Raw genomic sequence first — 26,457 nt, 5'->3', positions numbered from 1 at the left:
ATGTCATGCACCTTCATCCCCAAACTTGCTTCAGCCTTGGTTCTTAAGGACACACTTCCCTTTAGTCTCAGAGCTGTGTGAAGAGCCCTTATTTGGGTGCTTTCACTGTTAGTTTTGCTTTCACTACACTTTCTAACTTGTGTGGTTTGACTTTGTCTGATTTTCAGATAGCCTGCCTTTTACCTTTCCACGATCCCTTTTCTTTAATAACTGTGTAATCTTGATTACTTTTGACCTTTTGACATAATCCTTTGATCCTCCAAGACTAAAACTCAAAATTTCTTCTTAACAGTCATATTCATGAGCCAGGTAACATGCCCTTTCTGATACTGGTATTTCTCACTGTCACATACAGGCTTACACTTTCTTATCAAGTCTTTTTCATGTTGTGTGAGTATGAAGAACTGAGAGCCTTTCCTGCCCACCCCACTCCATTCTGGGGTTCCCACTCATGCAGCTACAATGCAACAGCCCACACTTGAGAACTGTTCTTATCTTCCCTTACCTTTTACATTCAGAGCTGGGCCCACCTAGGTCCCCACCATCCCTACTCAGGGATTGAAGACCTGGGCTGTGAGGCCCTGCACTGAAACCCACTGTCCTCTCTTCATCAGTGAAGGAACAGGAGACTTCAGGAGCACAGATTTTATGGTCTAGTTACCCTCACTTTCCTCTGCATCCACCAACATATATCAGAAAGTCCTAAAATAAAGTCTGTGACATTGGAGAGTGACTTTGGGACATGGGACAAAGGCCCATCATTCATTTCAATGTCCTGTGACTCTGAAGAACTTCTCTAGGGAAGCATAGTTGGGAGTAGCCTCACCTACTGAGGATGCCAGACTCTGCCAGGGAAAGGTACTACTAGGGGGTCATAGGACAGAGCCCAAACAATGGAGGGGTCCAGCTTATATTGGTTGGGGCTTCAGGGAAATTGAATGACCTCTTCCTCTAGAGTCACAAGACTTAGAGCCATTTAAAAGGAACTGCCTAAAAGCCTAAGTATTGCCATTGATAGGCCCTGGGCAGTCTTGGTGTATAGCACATGAGAAGTGGGAGAGTAGACTCTAGCAGAGGAAGGAAGAAAGAAAGGCAAACACATAGAGGAGAGAAGAGGGAAGGGAAGGGGAGAGGAAAGGAAGGGAGAGGAGCGGGGCAGGCTAATGGCTACAGGAAAGGCCTTGTGTGTGTGTGTGTGGAGGTGAAATGTTCAACCTGCTGAGGGAGTTGAGAATTTAACAACCAGATTAGATAAAAGTCACTGAACTAGAGTAAATTCTCTGATGAGACTACAATTCCATTATTGGGCAAGATTAAGTTTTCTCTCCCTCCTCCCCTCCAGTGAGTGGAAATGGGGTGCAGATTTATTAGACGAGATGAAAGCCACTTATGTGTACCTCACTAAGCTGAGACTCCTCCATCAAACCAGCAAACATAAAATCATAAAACCCGAGATTCTCTGAGCTGACCAGAAATAAAGGAGTTTTTCTTTGCCTCCTCTTTCTGCTGGCACCTGTCCCTCTGCCTCTATATACTGGAGATGAAGGAAGTGAAAAAAAGACCAAGAAGTTCTCCTAAGTTAATTTCAGCATTCAAATTGAACACTAATTTTTCATAGCCAACTTTCTTTTCCAGAACTTTTTTATTTAACAAGACCTTATCTTAATGAGAAAATTCCTGATGATAGAGTCCCCTATTTTTGCACACTAATGTCTTGTGTAGTAAAGCTGACACACACATACGTATGGATATTTGATAGCTGGATTCATTCTGATTAATAAGTGTGGCACAGACCTTCCTAGCAGGAGACTAGCTAGCTCAGAATCCTTGTTTGGGCTTATCTTAGACATTTTGTCCCATAGTAATTGGACAAGAGTTGGAATTGGAATGGAAATGAGAAGACAGAAGAGGGATGTAAAAAGTGTGTGTGTGTGTGTGTGTGTAATAAAGAGATGGCATGAGGTGGAAGTAGCCAAATTGTTCTGAGGTAGAATTAACCAAGTTACTAAGATGAAAGACAGTGGAAGCTGCAGAATCGTACTGTACTTGCCCAAAAAGGAAAAACTAAGACATGCAGAAGAAACGGCAATCAAAAAACTCCCGATATTATCCAGTTGATGGTTCTGTAAGCCCAAGACAGATTTGTTGCTGCTTAAAACAAGGAGGAAATAATGTGCAGCTTATAAATATAAACTAAAGAAATGTACAATTCTGTACTTAAAAATTCAGATTTGTTCAGAAGTTCACAAAATGAGAACTTACATTTTCACCTTTGATTCCAAGGGCTGTAGATTAAGGGGATATTTTGCAATATTATTCTCCACATCCATGGCCAGCTGGTGACTAGAAACAGAAAGAATGTCTCAATAAAGGTCAGCCTAGGAAGTTAACATTCATATCAATACTACTATTAATTTCCATGTTTTGGAAAAGGCAAAGTAAATTCAATTTTGTTCATCTGAATAATCAAAAGAATCCTAAAAATGGGTGATAGATATATTACTATACTCTAGGGAGAAAAGGCTGCTTTTTCTTTTCCTTTTGGTAGACTTTTAACCTTTACCACACACATTAATACTCAAAGCAAAAGCATGAAAATCATTTCCTTTAGAGAAAGAAAAGGAAAGTAAAATAATGGATCATTTCAGGGAGAGATAAAACATAAGGACATTGTTACACACTCCATGATACTGACCAATTATTAAGTCAAGAGAGAAGGCTTCCTTCATCTTCATAGTGTCACTGCCATGGAACCTTTCCTCCTTTTACCTGTGTGTTGCTTCCAAGTTCCCACTGTAAACAAAACATTAACTCTACAGAGATGGTCACTGATTCCAATGAGCTTCTTGGACTCTCACTGGGTGCTGCAGTGGTCAAGGTGAAGGAAGCCTTTGGCTGAGTTTTGGAGAATAGACAAGAGGTAGGTAAATTGAGAGTGAAAAGTAATATGTATGAGGAAGAGACGTTGAGATATTGAGTAAAATAAACAGTATAAGTGCAAAAATTCAAAGGCTATTTTTAGAAAATAAATCAAGCAATTTAACACAAAATGAGAATATAAAAGGAAATGAGTTTGAAAAAACAGAAAATTAATAGTTATTGGTTACATAATGTGTACACAAATTTTCATAGATTTTTTTTGGTACTGAGGATTGAACCTAAGAGCACTCTATAGTGGGCTACCTCCCAGCCCTTTCTGTTTTTTAATTTTGAGATAGGGTCTTGCTGAGTTTCCCCAGCTGGTCTCAAACTTGTGGCATGCCTCCCTCAACCTTCTAAGTAGCTGGGATTACAGGCATGGGCCACCATGCCTGGCTTGATTAGGCATTTTATATTTTATTTAACTCTCACAGAAATACCCACAAATTAAGTACCAGTTCCCCATTGTACACCTAAGAAATAGGAAGCTCAGTGAAATTGAACTCACTGTATAGAATAAACCATATTGAAACTCATGTCTTGCTCTCTCTCACTGTAAGATACTAGTTGGAAGCTGTTGGTATCAGGCTCATGATATTTAATCCTATTAATTTCAGTTTTCAGAGGCCATATATCCAATACACATACATGTGATAAGGTGTGTGTATGTGTGTCTGAAGCAAAAGTTTTAAGAAATATTATGTCCCTAATTACATATGACATAATTTGATTTTTTAATTTTCAAGGCTTCTTAGGGCCTGTAGTGACTTACCAAATTGACTTAACAAACTATTAAAGGATTGTGACATTCAATATGAAAGAAACATTTCTGCACAGGAAAACAATGAAAAGGATATTTAAAGGTGGTTTGCAAGGGAAGTGAGCAGGAAAAATGAAGGGAAGCTATGTAAATAAGCCAAGTAATGAGAACAAGGATTGTTATGGCAGTAAAGAAAAGCAAAAGATAAGAAAACAACTGTCCTGAAACTATCCTTCAGGATCAAAAATATACTCTCTTTAGCAAGGAATAGCCAGGTAGGGAAAGCATGGAAGACCAGATAAATTCCTATCAGCCGCTAGATGGGGCCATGAACTCAATAAAGCTTGTGGTTGCTCTCAGCCTGATTGTTGAAGGGAAAGGAAAAATTTCACCACTTAGTCTAGACCATGTATATTCAGAGTTATTATTAATTCTTCATTATTTACTTTTTAAAAAAATTTAACATCATCTGAGTGGCAGGAATAATACAAAGCATGAGGGCTAAAATGGTGAGAACAATAGACAGTCTTTGTTCTTATAGTCTGACAATATAGATGGACTCCAATGGTAATGACAAGTGTGATGGATATATTTTGAGAAAGAAACAACATGGGGACCTAATCCAGGCTAGGTGTGTATGGGAAGTCTCAGTTTTATAATTCTGTGGTCTTGTAGAGCCAACAGCCTTATAACAAGGATACCTTAAGGTTCTGTTAACCATCCTATTAACTACACATTAGCAAATTAGGCAATAGAAATATATGTTAGTGTGTTGTGTGGTCAGTAGCTATGCAATTACAAAGGTGATATTTTCAAAAAGAGAAGAAAAGAGCTATATTAACAAATTTGCTAATTTAGGGATGTAATTTATACAGCCTCAAGCTATAAACTACAAATACCTATTGGTTTAAATTGGCTAGCATTAGTCCATTCCATTAATAATTTCCTGTGGTTAACAAAGTGATTAAAAATCAGTAGAATGTCTGACTTTCAAGCATACATTTCTTACCAGAGATCTAGCATGATTCAATAATTATAAAAAATGTCAGTGAGCTTAAGGTCATACTTAAATTAATAAGTGATTATCATAAATAATAGAGTCACAAGCAGCTTCCTAATTGGTAAGCAGACTCCTTACCAATCACTCTTCTCTGTTTCTGGGCATATGCCAAGCTTTACTGAGTGTTTGTGCCTGTGTGTGTATGTGTGTGTGTGTGTATATGTGTGTGTGTGTATTTCAATACCCTCAAGTGACCCTACATATGGTGTCCAATAGTATAGAGTTGGAGGTTCCCCTCTCTTCACAGTGTCTACCACAAAACCCCGTTGAGCATTCAGAATAAGTGTAATATTCCAAGGGGGAGTAACTGATCAACTGCTATGACACCACTATCACTTAACTTATGGTCATTTTGAGTAGCTGAGATGATTTACATCAGCACCTAAGTCAGCTACAGCTATAATAATGCCTAATCTACTCACTCAGAGTACACCAATTTTTCAATCAAAACTGACAGTTTTCAAGGACATAGTCCTGCCTGGAAGCAGACCAAAAAAATCCCCAGAAATCTATGCAAATGGGAATAGTTGTTAGGGCTGATGGCCCCTGCTTATCTTCTGTCCTACACAAGCATGAAGGAGAAGGCTTCTCTACATACCTGGGTGCTTTGAGGGGAGACAATTCCCATACCTGGAATTCCTCAGTCATAATCAGAAAAAAATAACCACACAAAATAGACTGGTCATTTCCACAAGCTTTTAGCTTTCTCAGGTCTCTGGACAATGAAGGGGAAAGAGCAGGCCGGTAGAGGCAGAAGCCCACACATAAGCCATTAATTTTCACGTAGCTTCCTTAGAGCAGATTGCTGGCAAAGATGCACATTGCTAGTAGTGAAAGGTTTAACATAGAGTTCTGGTCAATTAGCAGGAAAAAAAAACCTTTTGGATTTCATTTCCTACATTAAAATCAATAATGAAAAACTGACACAGCCAGGCCTAATAAATAAATGGGCTGAACATCACAGAGACAGTGTGTCCTCAGAGAATTAAGCTACATGAGGAGATTATTGAATAACTGAGAGGAATCTAAAATGCATCTGCACCACAGTTTTTAACCCCGGATCCTCATTATAAGCACCCAAGGGGAGCTGTTAAGAAACACTGGTTCCAAGGCTGCTGCCCAGAGATTCAGATTCAATTTTTCTGGGGTGGGGCTTAAGCCAAAGCATTTTTGTTAAGCCCTCTAGATGATTCTAAGTGCATCCAGGGTGAAGAACCACTGATCTGGACCTAATATCATTAAAACATAAGTCTCTATAGAAGAAAAATCTTGCCGGTGTCAGCTAAAATCTCTTCAGCTATTACTGTTCACAGATAGTGACAAGGGTGATTGGGAAGAACTAAACTATTTTTTCTTTTTAAAATTTAAATTCAATTTACTTTAGAATAAATTTATGTCTTTACATAAAAGCATTGTACATATTAATGGGGTGATATGTGATATTTCAATATTTATTTAAATCAAGTTAAACATATTTATCTTCTCATTTGTCACTTTCACGTGATGAACACTTTCAATATATCTTCCTCTAGCCTTTTTAAATGTGCTTTAATTTCTGCTATCTGAAGTCACTTACTGTGCAGTAACACACTAGCACTTCTTGCTCCTAAATGTAATTGAAACCCCATTCCTACCCACTACTGCCTCCCTGACTTCTAGTGACTACCATTCTACCTTCAAGTTCTATGAGATTAACTTTTCTGGATTCAACAGATTAGTGGATTCAACAAATTAGTAAATTCATACAGAATTTGTCTTTCTGTGTCTGGCTTATTTTACTTAATGTAACATACTCTAGTTTTGTTCATGCTGTGGCAAGTGACAGAATTTCATTCTTTTTATGACGGCATAATGTTCCATTGTATGTATGTACCACATTTTCTTTATCTATTCATCAAAACTTTGATTTATTCCATTTCTTGGTTATTGTGAATAGTACTACAATGCATGTGGGATGTCTCTGACATACTTATTTTATTTTCTTTGAATATACCCAGGATTGGGATTGCTGGATCATATGGTAGTTTCATTTTTAATTTTTGAGTAACTTCTACAACGTGCTCCATAATGGCTGGACTATGACCTTGTTGTTTATTCATATTAATGAGAATAGGCATAGCAAGGATAAATTGAATCAATAGGTAACCTAGAAACTTTGTTTGATCAAAGGTTTGGACCTGCCTTTCTAGGAAGCTGTCTGGTCCAACCACACCCAGATGGAAAAGGAAGGGAGCCAGCACTGAGAGCACCATGTCATCATGTCTTGTCTCGTTTGATGCCCTCAGGAAGATTGCCACATCAGTACTATCATCTTTTGAAGATGAGGAATCTGGGCCTCTAGGTGGTTAAATAATTTGTCAAAACTTACAAAGCTAGGGAAAGGCAGAGAGAGGAGTAAAACTCAAATTTTTCCATTTTCACAAGTGTTGTAACAACATTAAGGTTTTCCTTTACACTCTTCTTGGATACTCCTAGCACCTGTCAGAACTGAGCATGACAGCCATATAGATTTCACTGGTCCAGAATACATTGGAACTTTGCCAAGAGCTGAGAGCAAGGGCTCTGGAAGCATCCAAACATGGGTTTGATTCCCATTCTTATCACTCATGAGCTGCATAGACTTGGACAAGTTGCTGAAAACTCTCTGACCCTCTTTCTTCATCTATAAAGTGGAAACAATAATGCCCGTATGAAAAGGCCATAATCAGAATTTGGTGAGGAAATGTCTTTCAGGATTAACAGTACAGAGTACTTTCTAAATCCTCAATAAATGATAGCTCCACTTTTCTTCCCTTATATTGAAAATGCACACCTATTACTCAGTCTAATACCATGCTAATATTTTAGAAGCCCTAACAATTATGAGCTAGGCTGATGGCAAGTAAACCTCCAAGCATTTATCCACAAACTGAAATCAGGACATATTTCTCATGTGTTTTAATCCAGGTGGGTCCAACCTGTGGCCCATGGGTGGGACACAACTGGCTTACCTTGGCTGCACTGAGTGAATAGTTGTTTTCTTGGGATGTATATAAAATACATAATATAGTTAATTTATATAAATAACAAAACTTCCTTTTAAAATATTTTTATTGTAACATAGGCATATCCAACCCTCGGGCATCAAATGGGACATTCTTGCTTAAAAACCCAAGTGAAAGACACTACTGTACTTTTACCTCTGTTCAATTTCATCTCTTCCTCACTTTTTTTAAAGCTTAGTTTTCTTTCATTTTGCAGTGTTATTCTGAATGTTTATTCTATTAGTTTGGGGTTAGCCTTGCATTTCTTGCAATTTTTATGCTTCCTTCTATAAATGTTCCTGTTTAAAAGCCAAAGATAGGACAGGGTTAATTTTCAAGCCTTCATATTTCAAGCCATGGGAAATATCTAAGTGTCATATTAATCTGATAATCAGTAGAGCTTGTGTATCATTATTTAACTAGCGTCAAGCCTGTATAGCTATATTTTAAATGAGCCACATTTCTTGGCCCTGATCACAAAGATACCATGTACTTCATTTTGCCTTGCCAAGTACTTTTTTATGTGAGCTTTTCAACCTAGAAAGTTATTTCACTTCCTTTAGTATTTTTTACTTACTTTTCAAGAAAATATTTCCCATCATTAACGTGTTCTAAAGGATTCTGCAATCTTTTCAGTTCTTCCTGTGAAAAAGAAAAGAAGTATCTTACAAATTGAAATCATGTACTTCTGACAATATTATTTGAGGGTAATTGTTTAGCAAAATCAAGAATACACACCACCAAGAGGTCTGGAGTTTGCAACTGTTATGTATTTAAACACACAATACAGTTTAATCCATGATTTAATCGAAATATAATACTGTCACTTAAATTGTGTTTTTTCATTACTAAAGATAATGCTTCCTGTTATTTTTCTAGAATGCAGATATGTTTATATGAATCTACATGTCCTCTTTCCCAATTTACTGTCAACAGTAAATTTGTCTGCTGATTGCTGAAAAAGAGACTCTAATAAATGTGCTCTAGGCTTGGTCATTCTACAACCATCCTCTCGGTTACCTCCCTATGGTCCATGTACACACACACACACACACACACACACACACACTTTGTGTTTCTTTCAGGCATCTAGCCTTAGATTCTGTAATCTCACTTTTCTGCCTTTAGGAATGTGATAGAAGTTGGCTCAGCTTCCCAGTGAGACTGCTTGTCCTTAAGCTTATCAACCACAGAAGATTTGAAGGCTCATACAACTCTGTTCCTGGGAAGACCACCATCTCCTGAAGCCGCACTTCTTTCCTCAGTCCTAAAAACTGCTAAAGTAACCAATCCCAAGAGGAAGCTACAGTTGGAACTATAGTCATGCTATTTTGGAGGGAATGGTTCCAGGATCCCAGTGGATACCAAAATCTACAGATGCTCAAGTCCCTTCTGTAAGACAGTATAGTATTTGTGGGCACCCTACACACACCTCCTCTCATATACTCTCATCCTCTTTGACATGATCTCTTTCATCTTATACTGAACCACACATTCCAGAACTTAACCCAATCACCCACCTCTCCTCAGTCCCTCCAACTTTTCCATACAGCTCTTCACAACTAACAGTCTACCATTAGCAAAATTGTCTCTCTTAAACTTCTTTAAATACTCTCTTAATTAATCTTGTGCAAGCTGAACTGTGCCTTGCTGTTCTGTACAAGGCTAAGTTTTTGTTAGATCAAGAAGATGAAGGAAATGTTGAGAAGGGTTGTAGAGTTGTATCCATTGTAGGGAACAGAGAATTTTGCCATTGACAAATATGGCCAAATCACTGACCTCAGCTTCTTTCCTGCAGTCCTCTTAAGAGGGAGGCAGGTGTTTTCCGCATGCTACATACTACATAGTCTAGAGGAGGATGGGGCCCTCTTTGATCTTCATGGTTACTTCTTGATCCTCCCCACTAATAAAAGAACCTCATTTTCTCTGCAAACATTCCACCATTTGTCCTGTGCCTCTGTCCTCTTCTCTAGCTATCCGCACTTCTCTGGGGAATCGCATTCAGCCTCATTGCTCTAAATTCATATTTGTACTTGATCTTTCCCCATTCCACTTTTCTGCATCCACCTACCTACCTGACATTTTATTCACAGGTCTGACAAGCATCACAAATTCAAAATTCAAGTGTTGATTTCTCTGCCATAACCTCCTAACCAAAACTTCACTACTTCTTCCTTATTTAAGGAAATGGCATTCCTATTCACCTAGTTATGCAGAACTAAAATTCCTAGTCAACCTTTTCTTCTTCCTTCCTCTCACTATCCACAGTCAAGCAATTATTTAATTTTATTTGCTCCACTTTCAATATATAACTGAGATCTGATCACTTCCTAGTCTCATCTAAGACAATAGTGGCAACTGCTTAACTATCTCCCTGCTTTCCATTTACTTCTCCTTATCTCAGCCAGCATAATGGTTCAGTAACTTGGCTTTATTTTATTTTTTTTTTTACTTTAAGTATAACTTATAAAGCATGAAATGCATACATAAAAGTAAGAGTTTTGTCCAATCCATACATTGGTAGAACCACTGCCCAAAATAATATATAGAACACTTCTTTTTCCAATATGTTCCTTTGTGCCCTTTGACAATTAAGTCCCCTCTCCCAATTATAGTTGTTCTAATTTCCATCCCTTTAGATTGTGTCTGTTTTCAGATTTCATATAAATTTTTCTATCTAGCTTAATTTACTCAAAATAATATTTTGACATTCACCCGTGCCAATTGTATCTCAGTAGTTTATTGCCATTCATTGCTAAACAGTGAGCCATTGTATAAATACACCAGAAGGTATCTGTCCATTCTCCTGTTGATGAACATTCTGATTGTTTTCAGATATTGCTGAGTATGAATAAAGCCGTATGAACATTTTTATGTAAATATCTTTGCAGATGTATGTTTTCATTTCTCTTTAGTATATATTTAGAAGTAAAAATGTGGTGCCATAATACAGATATATGTTTAATGTTTTAAGAAACTCCCAAATTGTTTTCTAAAGTGGTTATGACATTTTATATTCCAATAAGCAATGTACAAGAAATACTGTCCTGCTTGCTCATCAACATTTAATACTGTCAGTCTTTTTAGTTTTAATCATTTTAGTGGATGTATGGTATCTCGTTCTGATTTTAATGTGCATTTCCTTGATAATTAATGATGCTAAGTATCTTTTTATTTGTTTTTAATTGGGTTATACATCTTTCATTTGAGTTGTAGAAGTTCTTTATGTATTTTGGAATAAAACTTCTTTGTCAGATAAATGCACTGGAAAAGTCCATGTAACTATTTTTCAGTAAGCAGAAGACTTTCATTTGGATGCAACAGAATTATTGTTTTATTTTTGTTATTTAGTATTTTAAGTATCTTAAGAAATATTTGGCTATCCTAATGTTGCAAAGATGGTTTCCTATATTTCTTCTAGAAGTTCAGTAGCTTATTTAAATGTACAGTAATTCTATGATCAGTCTTGAATTAATATTTGTGTATTTTGGGTGGTAAAGATTGGGATGCATTTTTCTCTTCATGTGAAAATTCACATAAATCTACTGAATGGGCCTTCTGTAAAACCTATTATTTTTCTGATAAAGAAATAGATTAAGCTAGCATGTGGCTTTTGACTCTTATACTTCCCTGTTCTTCCTGCTTGAGTTGAAATAATGAGATCCAGAATGCAGAAGCCATTGTACACATAAAGAGGAAAAGCACACATTAAAGATAGTAAAATAGAAGGATAAAAGGCACCAAGAGGTCTGGAGATGTAGCTCATTCACAGATCACTTGCCTAACATGTGCAAGGTCCCAGGTTTGATTCCCAGCACTTCAAAAAAATAAATAAATAAATACTAAAGAATTAAAAATAAAAAAAGTTAACCGAGATGCAGATGAAAATATGGAACATCTGCCTCAACTCTGATTTGCCAACACTTGCACATTTTTTCATGTAAGATTAATCTCCTCATTTATGAATCCACCATGGTTAGACAAATAGAGACAAATGACATACTTTTCTGTTCACAGCTTTCCAGTGATTTTGGAATAAAATCCAAACTTGTCACTATGGTCTACAGAGCCGTATGTACTACAAAACCCTACCTGTCTCCATAATCTCTTCTTTTACCAATTCCCATCCACACAACTTACTCCCCTCCTGCCATATTGCTTTCATTGCATTTCACAAGCGGCCATGCTTGCCCCCTCCTCAAATCACTTATCTTTGCTGTTTACTCTGCACAAACACTCATGCCCATCTCCTCACATAGCTTCTTCCCTCACTCAATCAAGGGTCTGCTCAAATATCACCTTCTCAAAGGAGCCTTTCTTGACTAAACTTTACAATATGTCACCTATGTCCTGCTCTGGAACTACCATGCTGTATGTTTTTATTCCTTTCTTTAATGTTTTATCACTTCTTAATATACATGTTTGTGTTATTATTTACCACTCTTTACTGAATGGTAAACTACTGAAAGATGCAGATTTTTGTCATACCCATCCACTACTATATTTTCAGCTCCTAGAATAGTGTCCAGCTCATAGTAGTTGCTCAACCAATGTTAACTGCTTAATCTTTAAGATTTTCAGGAACATTTAGGATTTTTCCTTTTGATTTTGAAGTGTGAAGAACTCTGGAACTGTGATAAAAATGTTTGCTGCTTTAAGAAGCAATAACTGAAGAAAAAAATAATACAGTAAAGTGGAAGAGACAAAGCAAAACAGTTTGGTGATGCTGTGTACTTTGTAGATCAAACTTGCATAGACAAACCAAAGCTTAAAACTTATGCATCGATGGACTCTTCAGTTTTATGAGCCAGAGATTTTCTCATTTGTTTAAAACACTCTCAGTTGGATGTTTTAGTTGTTTTTACCAATTGAAAGATTCCTGAGAAGTGAGTGTAACTCATAAGTTAGAGTTACTGAATACAGTATAAAATTCTCATAAGCCATAGAATTACAAAAGTTCAGAACTGGACAGTTGTTTGCTTGCTTTGTTTTTGAAAAGGCATTTCAAAATATCTTATTCCAATGACTAATGTGTAAAAGAGGTCAAGGTCTTCAATCCCTTTTTATTATAAGGATGCTGTTTTATGTCAAAAATATCTCATACGAAGAACATCACTGCATCCTCTATAACACTACTGTACAAGATACTCTTCATCATGCTATTGTATCAAGCTCGCCTATATATAGTAGAATAAAAATCATTTTAGAATTTAGCAATAGGAGACATTTGCCTCTTTCGGTATAATAGTGTACTTCTCTTCATCAATAATAACAACTCATAAGTCTTACACAAGTCATTATTTTTGTCTTGCTTGTTAGAAGATTAAGTTAAATTAAATATTTAATTGCTATATCTATTCTTTCCAGACTGTTAGTATAATTTTCCCCTTCTTTCATACATGATATGTGGATATTTCTGTTTTTATTTAACTCTCTTAATACATGTGTGCTTTATACAGTAAGTAGAAATAAATACGGTGTAGGCAGAATATATATGATAAATAGAATATACTTTTCAGTCTTGCACATGACATTTTACTTTTAAGGTAAAATTTCTTTACCTTATAAACCCTGTTACCTACCCCATCATATCTCATCCTGTCCATTCTACCTCCAATGACATACTTAATAAATCTGGGTTATATAAAGGTCCAGTTTAAAGCTACTTTTATAGAGAAAACAAGTAATTTGAATGAGAAATCTTAATTACTCTTGAAAACCAGGAGTGAATTTTTAGGTTATAAACTTTTTCTTTCTTACCTATTGCATTATGGTTACAGCATAGTGAGCTACTTTTAGTGTTAAAGTACTACTGATACACCTCTTAGTACAGATATTTAGTTCTTGGTAATGCTGGTACTGTCTCCTTTATGCTGTGTCTGTGGTGTGCTTTCTTCTTTTCTTTTTCCCTGGTGATTTGGGGATCAGGAAGGAAAGGGTTTACACACTAGCCAGCCATACTCTGCTTGATTCTTTTTTGCAGGGAGCTTGCTGGGTAGGAGGGTTTTGGTGCAGTACTTTATTCAATCTGACTATCCACGTTCTAGAAAATCATATTAAATATAAGGTCAATGACTAACAAGAGCTTTCTGAACAGCTGCTCTTCTGACAATTTGGAGGATTGATTTCATCATTTGGTTATTTAAGCTAACTATACAAAACACTTCAATTCAATTGGTCTGGAAGTTCCAAACCATGTCCTCATTTTCTCAGAGATGGATAAAGAATTCAGCTTGCTCAACATATCTTTACTGGGAGTTTGATCTTTGAGAAAATTTTATTTTAATATATCATTAAAAGCACATACAAACAAATCAGTTTCTCCCATCATTGGTTTCTCCCACTAGTCTTATTTGTTTATGATTCTATGTCTGGCAACACCACTTTTCTACTGAAACCACCAATAGCTCCCTGTTGCTGTTAGGATGGGTTCCAAACTCCTCACCCAGGTCCTGTGCAGGAAGATCCAGTCTGCCTCTCCTTGGTCCACCTTTTGTACCTCTGCTCCCACTTTCCCTAAGTCTGATCAAATGAAGAAAAGAAAGACCCTAATATGCCCCTCCTCCACACAATTTCTCTCAACCTAACAAGAAGGTTGGGAAATCTACCCTGCTTCCTCAGTAACCTACAGGGATCCCAATTTTACCATTTCCTCTACCTGCTTACCCCTCCAAGCTCCTGAAGGTCAAGGATGCTCACTTATACACCTGATATGCCAATTCCATAAATGAAGTCTTTAAGGATAGCTTAATAGACATCTGTTGAATAAATGAATTGAATGTGTTGTTCTGGCTAAGATGAAAAGAAATGTTAGTAGCCTAATGGCCTCCAAATTGCAAGAAGCTTTACATTCTCTACTGATTATTCTTTGCCTCTACAGATAGTCTCTTTACCCTTCTCCACTCACCTCTTGTTCTGGCAACCCCATAAGTGTGGACTTTATCAATCAGGCCTTTTTGTGGCTTCTCAGAGGATTTCAGCAGTAAGAGGCAATGGACTCAGACAGAAGTTTCAGAAAAGAGAAGTTGGAGTACATTTTCTCTTTGTTCTTTCCTTTTACTGGAGACAGGTTGACAGGAAGTGAAGGCCACAGCTTCTACAGGGTGGCCACTCCCACATAGTGGTTCTTACCATATTCTCTTAACTGCTTTCTTTGGTCCAAGATCTTTGCTTTCCTTCTTCCCTTTCCTTCCCCTTGTTTCTCCCCCTCTTTTGCTTCCATTCTATTCTCCTCTTTTGCCTTCCCTTGCCCCATCCAAACTATGATGGGCCCAGATGCCACCCCGTCCTATTTCTCTTACAGTTTGCCCACACCTACACAAACAGTCACTTCTTTAACCTTTTTCAGTTGTCTTCTTAAATGAGTTATCTGTCTTCTTTCTGGATCCTGGGTAAAATGTCTCAAGAAGGCTAATTGCTTTTGTTTGACCTATGTTTACAATTCTTTTTCTATATTCCAACAAGTTCATTTACTATTAACAGAACATGGATATTTGATGACTGATCCCTTATAGGAGAAGTTGTCCCAACTCAAAGGCCTGCATTCAGTTTCTGGTTCAATTTCACAGCACAGTTTCACTCAACAAATAAGAGGATCATACTCTATGGGGCCTTCTTAAAAATTTAAGTTAAGCCACTTTGCACTGTACAAGTTGAATTATTTAGTAACAAGCCAGACACATACCACATTCCAAATTCTTCCAAATAAAATCTGTGCTATGTGTGGCAATGGGGCATGGGCTATATTGTCATGGTGAAAGATCAATTGATATTTTCCATTCTTTTTAGTGTTGTAAGGGCTATTCTGAAATATCTTGAACATGAACTATTATGGCAGATATGAGATCCTGCTTTTTTGTGGCTTCCTGCATTTTAATTCTACAGGTTTTTCTCCTTTCCGAAACAGCAGAATACAGCTAAGAGATTAGCTAAGCTCATTTTCTGTTGCTTCATAGTCAAGCCATTGACCTGCTCAATAATAAAACACTGTTCTTATTTTTTTTTTGTCCCTACCCTTCTGCCATCTAAACAAGCAGGGTATGTTCTTTAGACATGTTTAAAATCAGAAATCTTCTCAAAATTGCTTTTTCTCTAAAGTGCACTTATGTCTAAATGCAACCTCTTAACTTTTCTGACTTACACTTAGCCATTTTATTCCCAGCAATATTGCAGAGCATTTAAGGTAACTTAAAATGTGTACACAATCTGCAGTTTATTTCATTGCATAGCTATGGGTGACAAAACTTGTGACACTCACATAAATCAGTTTGTGTGTGTGTTGGGAATAATTCCATGCTAACTTAAGGGTAACTATTTAACAAAAGTTAAAAGCCAAAATTACCTTTGATCCTTTTGACTATTCAATCATTTAATTAAATATCATCAGGTTTCCTCACCATTCCCCCGCCTACCGTTTTTTTCAGATGGAAGTGTAAAAGGGCACTAAAAAGGGGGTCACTAATGTTTGCATAATTTGGAAAAGTAGAAGACATAAAATCTATACTAATTTTAGCTCTGCATCATTAAACATGAAATATTGATTATTTCTCTTTGTAACAGAATATATGAAGCTAGCTAGGTTGCTGTGTCCACATAAAGTGATTCTGATGCCTTGTCCTTGGACCTCAGTGACTATAAATGATGCTCCTTGGTGACAGCTGGGAGGCTGGCATTCTGATCCACAGCCTTAAGAGATACATTTCCCAGATTAGACCAGGAATGACCCAGCTGCACAGCCTAACTTCAGAAAATTAAATTGGAGGGAGTCCAAACCTCTGTTGAAATAACTGTTTGAATTACAATGCTTCCAAGGGCCTTGTTATAATGTAAATGTGCTTTACAATTTACTGCCATTTCCCTTCTACCCCTGCTGTGAATATGGGCATTAATAGTCAACTCATATATTTAAAGGCAAAAAGGCATCAAAAATAAAAATGCAAGATTAATGCTTTCTCCTGTGGAAAGCAAAGACAAAATTCCTTTCTTTTTGGCTTTTTCCATTTTTTTGCAAAAAGAGTGTACGTTTTGTTTATGTATTATGCATTAATGTTTTTTACAGCTGGCAGATCTGTAAATTTCACCGAAGCAAATTACCTAGCAGCTGAACATGAATTTCTTTGGGAGGAAAAAAAATGGCTAATAGGACATCAACAGCTCATTTAAGGGATTCATTCAGGTAAGTTATGGGAACATGTGGCATATATGAAGTAGTAGGCTTAAAAAGAGACTTGCTTGTTTCTAGCATTTTAAGGGCATATTGAATGCTCAACAAGATCTAGAGGGCCATGATTTTATGGCAGTAATCACTGAATGAGGTATTGAGAGAAGATAGCAGTAATCATTGAGTGAGATATTAGTTGAGTACTGAGCCTTAGAATACTTGCTCACAGTAAGATTATACTGCCTTATACTTAGTAAACTTAGAAGCTTATGAACAAAAGATATAACAATGAGAACTGTTATGACAGCTCATACTTTATTCTTTTCTGGCCAATCAGGCTATGTTCATAGGCAGGAGCACATAAAAGCTTTTGACTGCCAATATACAAGAGAGTGTCAACCAACTGAATGCATTTAAACAAATGCCAAGTGGAAACATATTATGTAAAATCTGAATTGTCACTGTTTACCTCATTGTTCTTGTTCACTTGGATCTGAGCTGATTTCACCCTCTGAGATTTTTCTGGAATAGATCCGAAAGATACACCTACAACCAGATCACTCAAGCCAGTCCTTTACCCTAATCTGGATAAACAACCTGAAAACTACAATCCAGCTGCAGGAACATCAGACAAGATGAAACAACTCAAACTTCACTCTTCTTCCTCTAAGATAGAGCACAGTCTCGAGAATTTTTACTAGTTTCAGATCACAGTCATTTTAAAACTATCATTATATAATGAAGTCTCAGCTCATTACAGAGTCTAACCACTTCCATTAAACCTAGGATACAAGAAATTGAAGCTCTATTGGCAATAATTTTAAGGTAATTGCTTTACTCAAAGTTAATTCAGCTTACCAGCAAGACAACCATGAAAAAGTCAACTGAGATTGAAATTTTTGCAGCTTGTATCATTTCTGCATTATGAAAAGAAGAGAAAACCATAAATACAATGTTTCAAGCTGAGAACTCAAATGTAAATAAGCACATGAGCCAGAAAATAAACATCTCTCAGAATGCAGCCAAAATAGCAAATTTAGATAAGTGAATTCATACACTCCTGCTTTCCTATGCCAAAAGACAACAACAGAGTGTAGGTAATCAGAACAACATGTAACTTTCAAATTGTTTGTATCTGATTCTGGAATGCATGTCTTTGTAGTGTAGCAAACCTTCAGATGAGATTTTTTGCTTAGTCTGGTTGGAAAATGAGTTTACACTTCTCATCTACTCGCCCAGTGATATTAAGGAAGAACTGTACATGAAGGGAAGAGCTTTCCTAAAATGTTCTGCACCCCTCCTACCTACCTATCTTCTCCTTTCCATTCTCTCCACTATTACTCTTGTTCAGGACCATATTAACTCTCATCAGGACAATTGCCTTCACTGCCTACTTGCCTTCTTTGAAGTACATTTCCAATAATTTGATTTTCCTATATAAACCCTACAGTTAGCTTAAGTAAAAATAATCTCCAGGATCAAACTAACTCCCTAACCACATTTTGATTCTCTTCTACCTTCAGAAATGATTCATCTCAAAATGTGATTTTATATATTTTAGTATTCCTGCACCTAATTGCATGCCATTTCTTTGAACAACTGCTATTACTACTAGCATTTATTGAGTTTTACTAGGTGACAGGCACTTTGCATACATTTCTTTTAAAAATTATGCACTAAACTAAAATCAAAATGGATTAAAGATCTAAATATTAAAATAGAAACTCTGAATTGGCTGGAACAGAGGTTAGGTAGAGCTCTTGAAGACATTGGTGTAGGAAAAGATTTTATGAACAAAACCTCAGTTGCCCATGAACTAGCACAAACAATGAACAAGTAGGATCTCTTCTTATTAAAAAGCTTCTGCACAGCTACAGAAACCACCAGCAGTGTGAAGAGACAACCCACAATGTGGGAAAAAATCTTCACCTGCTGTTCCTAACACAAAGGTCTACTATCTCAAATCTGTAAAGAACTTAAAAAAATCAGACCTCCCAAATTTAAAGACCCAATCCAAAAATGGGCATCTGAAATGAACAGACATTTCTCAGACAAAGAAGTAGAAATAGGAAATAAACATATGAAAACATGCTCAACATCACTGGTCATTTGAGAGATGCAAATGAAAACAATGCTGAGATTCCACCTCACTCCAGAAAGAATGGCTGCTATCTGGGCCAGGGATTTGGCTCAGTGGTTCAGGCACCTGCCTTGCCAGCGCAAGGTCCCGAGTTCGATCCCCAGTACCAAAAAAAAAAAAAAAAAAAAGAATGGCTGCTATTATGAAATCAACCAATAACAAATGCTGGTGGGGCTGTGGGGATAGAGGAACCCTGCTCCACTGCTGGTGGGAGTGTAGACTGGTGCAACCACTGTGGAAATCAATATGGAGATACCTCAAAGAACTAGGACTGGAAATCTCATTTGGCCCAACTAGTCCCCTGCTGGGTATCTTCCCCAAAGAATTAAAAGAATCATACCACAGTGATATACATGCACCCATGTTCATAGCAGCACAACTTGTAATAGCTAAAACTTGGAAGCAGCCCAAATGCCCATCAACAGGAGACTGGATAAAGAAAATGGATTTTTTAATAAAATGGAGTACTACTCAGCCATAAAAAATGAGAAATTAGACACATTTGTAGCTAAATGGATGCACACTGAGGCGATACCCTTAAGTGAAATAAACAGGACACACGTGTAAATATCGAATAGGTTCTCTAGTGTGAGAAACTGAAAGTGTAAATAAGGACTAAAAGGTATAATAGATAGTGTGAAATAGGAAGAAAAGGGGCAAAGTGGAAGGGGAAATAGGAGGGGAGGGGAAAGGAAAGAAGGTAATGGAATTAATATGAGAAAAGTAAAAAATGGAAAAAAAGTCTTTGTAAATAGGGAGGGATGGAGGGGTTGAAGAGGGCAGGGGAAGGGAGAAAAATAAGAACTAAGAGAGATTATGTAACAGTGCAAATTTCCAATGATGAATATAATTATATTGTATACCTAAAATGTACCAATAAAATAAAATATTTTTTAAAAACTTAAAAAATTAAATTAATCCTTCTATGCAAAAAATATGACTGTTGCACCATGAAAATAGCAAAAGATGAAATTATTATTCCCATTTCTTGCATAAGAAAACAGATTCAAGAGATTAAGTAACTTATCCAATGTCTTATAGCAGAAATGGGATGCTAACTTAAGCAGTCTGATTCCAGGATCAAAACTTTATCCACACCATTCTGTTTCCATGTATGGAGTACACAACAGTGTAAGCAGTGACAGTATCTCACCAATGGTCCTTGTAAAGGAGAAATTGCAATATTTTTCAAAGTACTGAGATTTATTATTTGATCCAAATTTGTTACTCATCTGGTGTCTGAAAACTGGCTCACTCTCTTGAGGTCTCAGTTTCATCATTTATAAGATGATGCTGTCTATAACTACCACACAGTGTTAGGAGAGGATTAACTCTAATAAAATATGTAAAAGTGCTTTGTGTTCTAAGTGCTGGCCATCCATAGGAAGACTCCTTAAGTGTCATGCTGAAGACAGCAAGTCTCATTTTTCTTTTTGTTCTTAGATACCCAGCTGTGCTCCCATCTGATTATGTGGTCATGAGCTTTGTGACCATTCTGAACTTCAGTTTTATTATCTATAAAACAGGGCCACTGTACCAAATTTGACGGTTGCCATGAAGCTTGATGATTAAGAATTCAGGCAAATCATTCAGTCTTATAGATAGTAAGTGCTCAACAATGTTATTTTCGTTGTTGTTTATACTTTTACTATAATATCTCCCCAAGTCCTTCAAAACATAGACAGTATCCATGCTTTTCACTCTAAACCCAGTTCCATCTGTTCTATTTCCTAATTGTTCCTGGAATATACCATCTCTATTTCCACTGTCCTTCCTTAAGGATTTATTGTCTGCAGAATGAGCACTTGATATGCCAACATTACAAGGACAGTCACCTCCTTGGAATGTTCCCTGGCCCCTTCACCTAGGAGATCTAGCCTGAGCCCCTGAACCTGGAAGACCTCAGGGATTGGTCTGTGTGATCAGCTATATCTGGTCCTCTGGCTCCTTTCCCTGACTTTTCTAGCCTCCACCCCCAACTCACACACACTCCACTTAATCCTCTTGGGACATCATTATGTCATTAAAATCCAGGGTTAAGATCATGCACTAAAAAGCTTTGAATGACTCAGTCCAGGCATGAATTTATACAAAACAATGATAAAAATAATCCTTAAAAAGAAAAAAAATGTATAAATACATTACAGTGTATAGCTGATCATGAAAGAGCACAGCAGCATCTCAATTACCTGGAAAAATTACACTTTGGAGCATATGTTCATCCTGGATGCTAAGGCCTCTTTATATAATCCATTATAAGGTCCTGGCCTAACCCCACCAATATTACCTTAAGGTCTTTATTCTGAGCTTTATTCAGAAAACAATTTTTAAACAGACTTAACTTTATTATTTCCCAATTTGTAGCAAATAAAATAATGCATAAGGATTAGGTTACCAAATATGCAGGAGGAAGAAACAGAAAAAATGTGCTGAGTGCAGTCATATGTTGCCCACATAATCTATATCTGACCCTCTTACTATAGCCTCAGTGCTGGGAGCAGAACAATTTTTTACATTAGTCCTACATATCTTGAAAACTTGCACATCCTACCTCTGGTCAACTGGGTATGCTAGCAACAGGCCAAGAGTCTTTGGACTCTGTCTGATATCAGGATGCCAATTTCACTCTATGGATAGCAAAAGCTTGATTTTTAAAAAGGAGCACAAAATTTATCTCAATTTTATAACTGAAACAGGATGCCTCAAATAAAGTTTAGGTTTGTTTATGGCTATTTTTCATATACTGCCCCCTAAAATAATGCAGTAAGTATTTTATGTCTTTGATTTGTGGGTGGGGAATTTGATACATACTACTCTGGTTAGGATAAAGAGTAAAATCATCTATTTTTAAAATTAAGATAGGGGAGTTACTTACTTTCAAATTCTCTCTACTCCCTATTCATCCAGAGTAGCTGTCTGTTATCTCTGTCTTCCTCCTTGCCCAACTTCAAATAGTCTTCTTTTATTTTTTAAAAATTAATTAATTAATTAATTAAGATAGGTAAATATCAACAATGGATAAAGTAAAAAAAAAATTTTAAAGGTAAAAGGTTTTCTTTTAAAAGCCATAGATCTTTATTTACATGTCTTTTCTGGTACTCACTGGTTATGAGGCAGGAAGGTAGAATTCATATATGACTAACGCCTTCTTCCTGTATGAGATTGTGTGAAACAGGCATTAGTATACTTGGGGAAGGAAAACTCACTTCTACACATGGTTGCTCATCAGACCCAGCAGACACTGGACTCTTCTGAGCTTGGATTATGATCTTGTAGATACATCAAGCACCACAAATTTTAACATCCAGTTTAATACTGGGCACACAGCAACAACTTGAGTTTTAAGAGGAATATTCAACAAATATTCATTAAAAGAACAAGAGTTGTATAGAGGACCCAATAGAGAAAGCATGAAATTGAAAACGAAATTTGAAAAAGAACATAAAAAAGAGTGCCTCAAGATAAACACTTTCCTATAGTCATTTAATCATTATTTTGTTCATTACTTAACAAGAATATAATCAAGTGTTTGGCACTGTGCTAGCCATGAGGAGACACTGGGGATGGGAAAAGAAAGCAGACACAGAACCTGTCTTCCTGCAGCTGGATGGGTCAGGTCCAACATAACCAGAGGAGGAAAGATGAGTTTTAGGAAGTCAAGGAGTTGCTGAAGACTATTTTCATTTAAAAATTGGTTTAAACATTTTGAGATTCAGGACAGAATGCAGATCAATCAAATAAGCCTGACTCTTCTGGGCATGAACAATAGAGCTTGAAAGATGATATTCTAGAGAGCCAAGAAAAGGTCAGTGGACCTATAAGCTCATCATGAGGCAGCTTTTAGTCTTCCTAGGGCTGACTGTGGAAGGGGTGACAGAAATGCCACCAAGGTTGAAATATCAAATTTCAAGGTGTGGATTAAAGGGCTTATTTGGCAAAAACGACATTATTGACAGAAACAGAGACAAGGCAGAGAGGCAGAAAAGAGAACAAAAGACTGTGTGTCCAACTCTGCTTTGTCATGTGATGAGCCACAAAATAATTACAAATAAGAATACTCATTTCTTCTCTGTGTATTATAATCTATTAATAACGACTGACACCACATTGTGTGTAGTAACACCAAACCTAGATCATGGAGAAGATTAAGTCTTTCTTCTATAGATTCAACCATTCTAAACTATGTGTTAATTTTCTTGAACAGACAAACCTACACCAAAGGGAAAATTATGTTAAGTTTATATGAACAGAACATCAATTCTCAAAACCAACAGGAACTTCTAACTGAAATGAGATTATTTTGTTCATATATGAAATTCTCCCATTAATGCTCTATTATATTTCATGATTTTAGTGACTGCCTCAAATTGATTCATAATTAAGTAGGTGAACCATTTTATTCTAAACCAAGACATGTCAGAATTGATATTTTTCCTTCAAAGAGCTGTAGCAGAATGCTCAGAGAGAATACCTAGGTCCTAAAGAGGAAATTAAACTTCAGCTGAGCTCTTTGCTAGTAAAACTACCATAACATCTTTCAGATATGAATATGTATGCACTCAAGTTAATGACACAACTGTTATGTAACAAACAAGTGTAAATATGTGTGTCTAGAAATGTATGGTTTTCTAAGGTAGAGGATGAAGAAGGAGAAAAAGAGATAGAATAAGAAATAATCAGAACAAATGTGAAATGGTATCTATCTCTATTAGTCAACATTGCCTGAGTTCACGAGTAGTACCAAGCACTGCAGTCAAAGCTCAGAAAGGTTCCCATCCCCAGACTGGAACTGTTCTTCTCCACCCTGTTCATATCAAATTGCTTTGCTGACTCTCCCCTACCCATCTCTGTTTAGTGTGAATTGTCATGTTGAACATCTATAAAGTCTTCAAATCAAAGATTATATCCTTTGTGGGTCTAACAATTTTATTTTATTTTATTTTATTTTATTTTAAGGTAATACAAGCAGATATTAATAAAGAAAATATAAAAACAGTTTTATGGAAAAATAATTTTTTTTCAGTACCAGGGATTGAACTCAGGACCTTCCACTTGCAAGGCAGGCATGGTGCCACTGAGCTAAATCCCCAGCCCTGAAAAATAATTTTTCATAACAAAAATAGAGAATAATAATGGTAAATACACTGAGTATTTGGATCTTAAAAGAATATATTTTCTATTGCTAATCTATCTCTCAACACATTTCCTAATGATAGTATACTGTTTTTACATAAAACATTTTAATTATTAACAAAGTATCTCACAGTATAATTTTGAACAATTTCTTCCTATTTCACAATATCTATTATATATCTTGGTCCTTATTTATACTTTCAGTTTCTCATACCAGAGAGGCAATGGGATATTTATACATGTGTGCTCAATTTATTTCACTTAAGAGTATGGCTTCTAAGTGCATCCATTTACCTAGAAATATCTCGTTTATCCTTCTTTGTGGCTGAATAGTACTCTGTTATATAAAACAACCACATCTTTTTTATTCATCCATTGCTTGATGGTCATTTGGGTTGTTTCCAAGATTTAACTATTACAAACTGTGCCACAATAAACATGGGTCCACATACATAGATGTGTATGATGCTTTTAATTCTTTTGGGAAGGTACCCCAAAGAGGGATTTCTGGGTCAAATGAGGCCTCTAATCCTAGTTTTTTGAGGAATCCCCATACTGATTTCCACAGCAGTTGCACCAGTCCACACTCCACCAACAGTGAAGTAGGGTTCCTTTCTCCCCACAGCCCTGACAGCATTTGTTGTTGGGTGATTTCTTGATAATAGCTATTCTTTCTAAAGTGAGGTGAAATCTCAGCATTGTTTTAATTTGCATTTCTTGAATGACCGGTGATGTTGAATATTTTTTCATGAATTTATTTGCCACTTCTACTTCTTCATCTGAGAACTATGCATTCATCTCAGTTGCCCAATTTTGGATTGGGTCTTTAAATTTGGGGGATCTGATGTTTTTCAATTTATATAATCTAGCTATTTGTCCTTGGAGCAATCACTGGCTAAAATTTTTTCCCACTTTGTGAGTTATCTTTTTGCTCTTCTGGTGATGTCTTTTGCTGTACAAAACCTTTTTAATAAGATAAGATCCCAATTGTTGATTCTTTGTAGTATTTCCCATGTGGTCTGGGTTTTATGAAGTTTTTGCCTACACCCAGGTCCTCAAATGTTCTATCTATTCTTTTTTCCAGAAATTTAGTGTTTCTGTTTTAATATTAAATCACTGATTGAGTTTTATTTTAGTTTAGAGCATGGTGAGAGACATGGATCTAGTTTTACTCTTTGGTATGAAGAAAGCTGATTTTTCAAGCACCATTTATTAAAGAGGCTATCTTTCTTACAGTGAATGTATTTGGCCTCTTTGTCAAAGACAAGGTGGCTGAGTGTATTTGGGGTTGTTTTTGCATCTTCTAATGTGTTCCACTGACTCTTGGCTCTGTTTTTTGTCTGTTTGTTTGTTTGTTTGTTTGTTTTTTGCCAGGACCATGCTGTTTTTAATCACCATAGCTCTGTAGTATAATTTCCAGTCAGGGATTTTGAAGCCCCCTGCCTTGCCTTTGTTTCCAAGAATTGTTTTTGCTATTCTAGGTCTCTTCTGTTTTCAAATGAATTTTAGGAATGATTTATCTGGTTATGTGATGTATGCTAATGGTATTTTGATTGGGATTTCATTAAATCTGTATGACAGTTTTGAGAGTATGGACATTTTCACTATGTTGGTTCTTCCTACCCATGAGCAAGGGATGTCAAAGATTATATCCTGATTGCCCCAATGACTCATAATTCTCACTACCTTCTCTATAGCATACATATTCTCACTTATCCTGGGAAAGCTCTTCTGGAAATGCATTCTTTCTTTGATAACACATGTGCCACTTCTTTGGATAAAGTTTTCTCCTTTGGTATGTGGAAATTTGTCAGAATCCTCTTTAAGGAAGGTTCCAGGAAGGATCAGCAAGACAAACCTGACACTCACAATAGGCTCCATCCAGTAAGCATGTGTTGAGGTCCATTCTGGACCTGGCTATCAATAGCTTTGAAGTGCTAAGGTAGAGAAACAGTCATCAGACCTATAATGTCATGTTTAGAGGCCAATAACATCATCTACCATTTACCCAGATGTAAATTGAGCAAGGCTAAATGCATTTTAAGACAGTCTCTTAAGGAAAGGAATCCTATTTCACCTAATCATCCCACACACAAAACAATGAAGATGCCTGTTCTAGGTGTGACAGTCTCAAAATCTCAATATAATTGGTTATAAGCTTTAATAGACTTTGGAATCCAATTAGGTACAACTAGCTTAAATAGCTTATGGTAATTCACAATCCATTAGACTACAATTCAGCACAATCAAACCTATGGATTC

At 36.5% G+C, this 26,457-nt stretch overlaps 1 protein-coding gene across 1 annotated transcript in view; it reads right to left on the bottom strand.

Annotated features, from left to right (window-relative positions):
- Schip1 (schwannomin interacting protein 1) overlaps positions 1 to 26,457 on the bottom strand; it is an 809,964-nt gene that overhangs the window by 612,140 nt on the left and 171,367 nt on the right. The window contains exons 2-3 of the mRNA XM_004834522.4: positions 8,340 to 8,404; positions 2,263 to 2,343 (exon numbers count right to left, since the gene is read on the bottom strand). Of these exons, the coding sequence (XP_004834579.2) occupies positions 2,263 to 2,343; positions 8,340 to 8,404 (146 nt within the window). The remainder of the gene's footprint in view (positions 1 to 2,262; positions 2,344 to 8,339; positions 8,405 to 26,457) is intronic.

Source organism: Heterocephalus glaber, unplaced genomic scaffold (assembly GCF_053883595.1).
Source record: "Heterocephalus glaber isolate CG9 unplaced genomic scaffold, H.glaber_assembly_v1.0 deba00001504, whole genome shotgun sequence".
NCBI classification, from domain to species: Eukaryota; Metazoa; Chordata; class Mammalia; order Rodentia; family Bathyergidae; genus Heterocephalus; species Heterocephalus glaber.
This window is presented reverse-complemented; position numbering and strand designations above follow the sequence as displayed.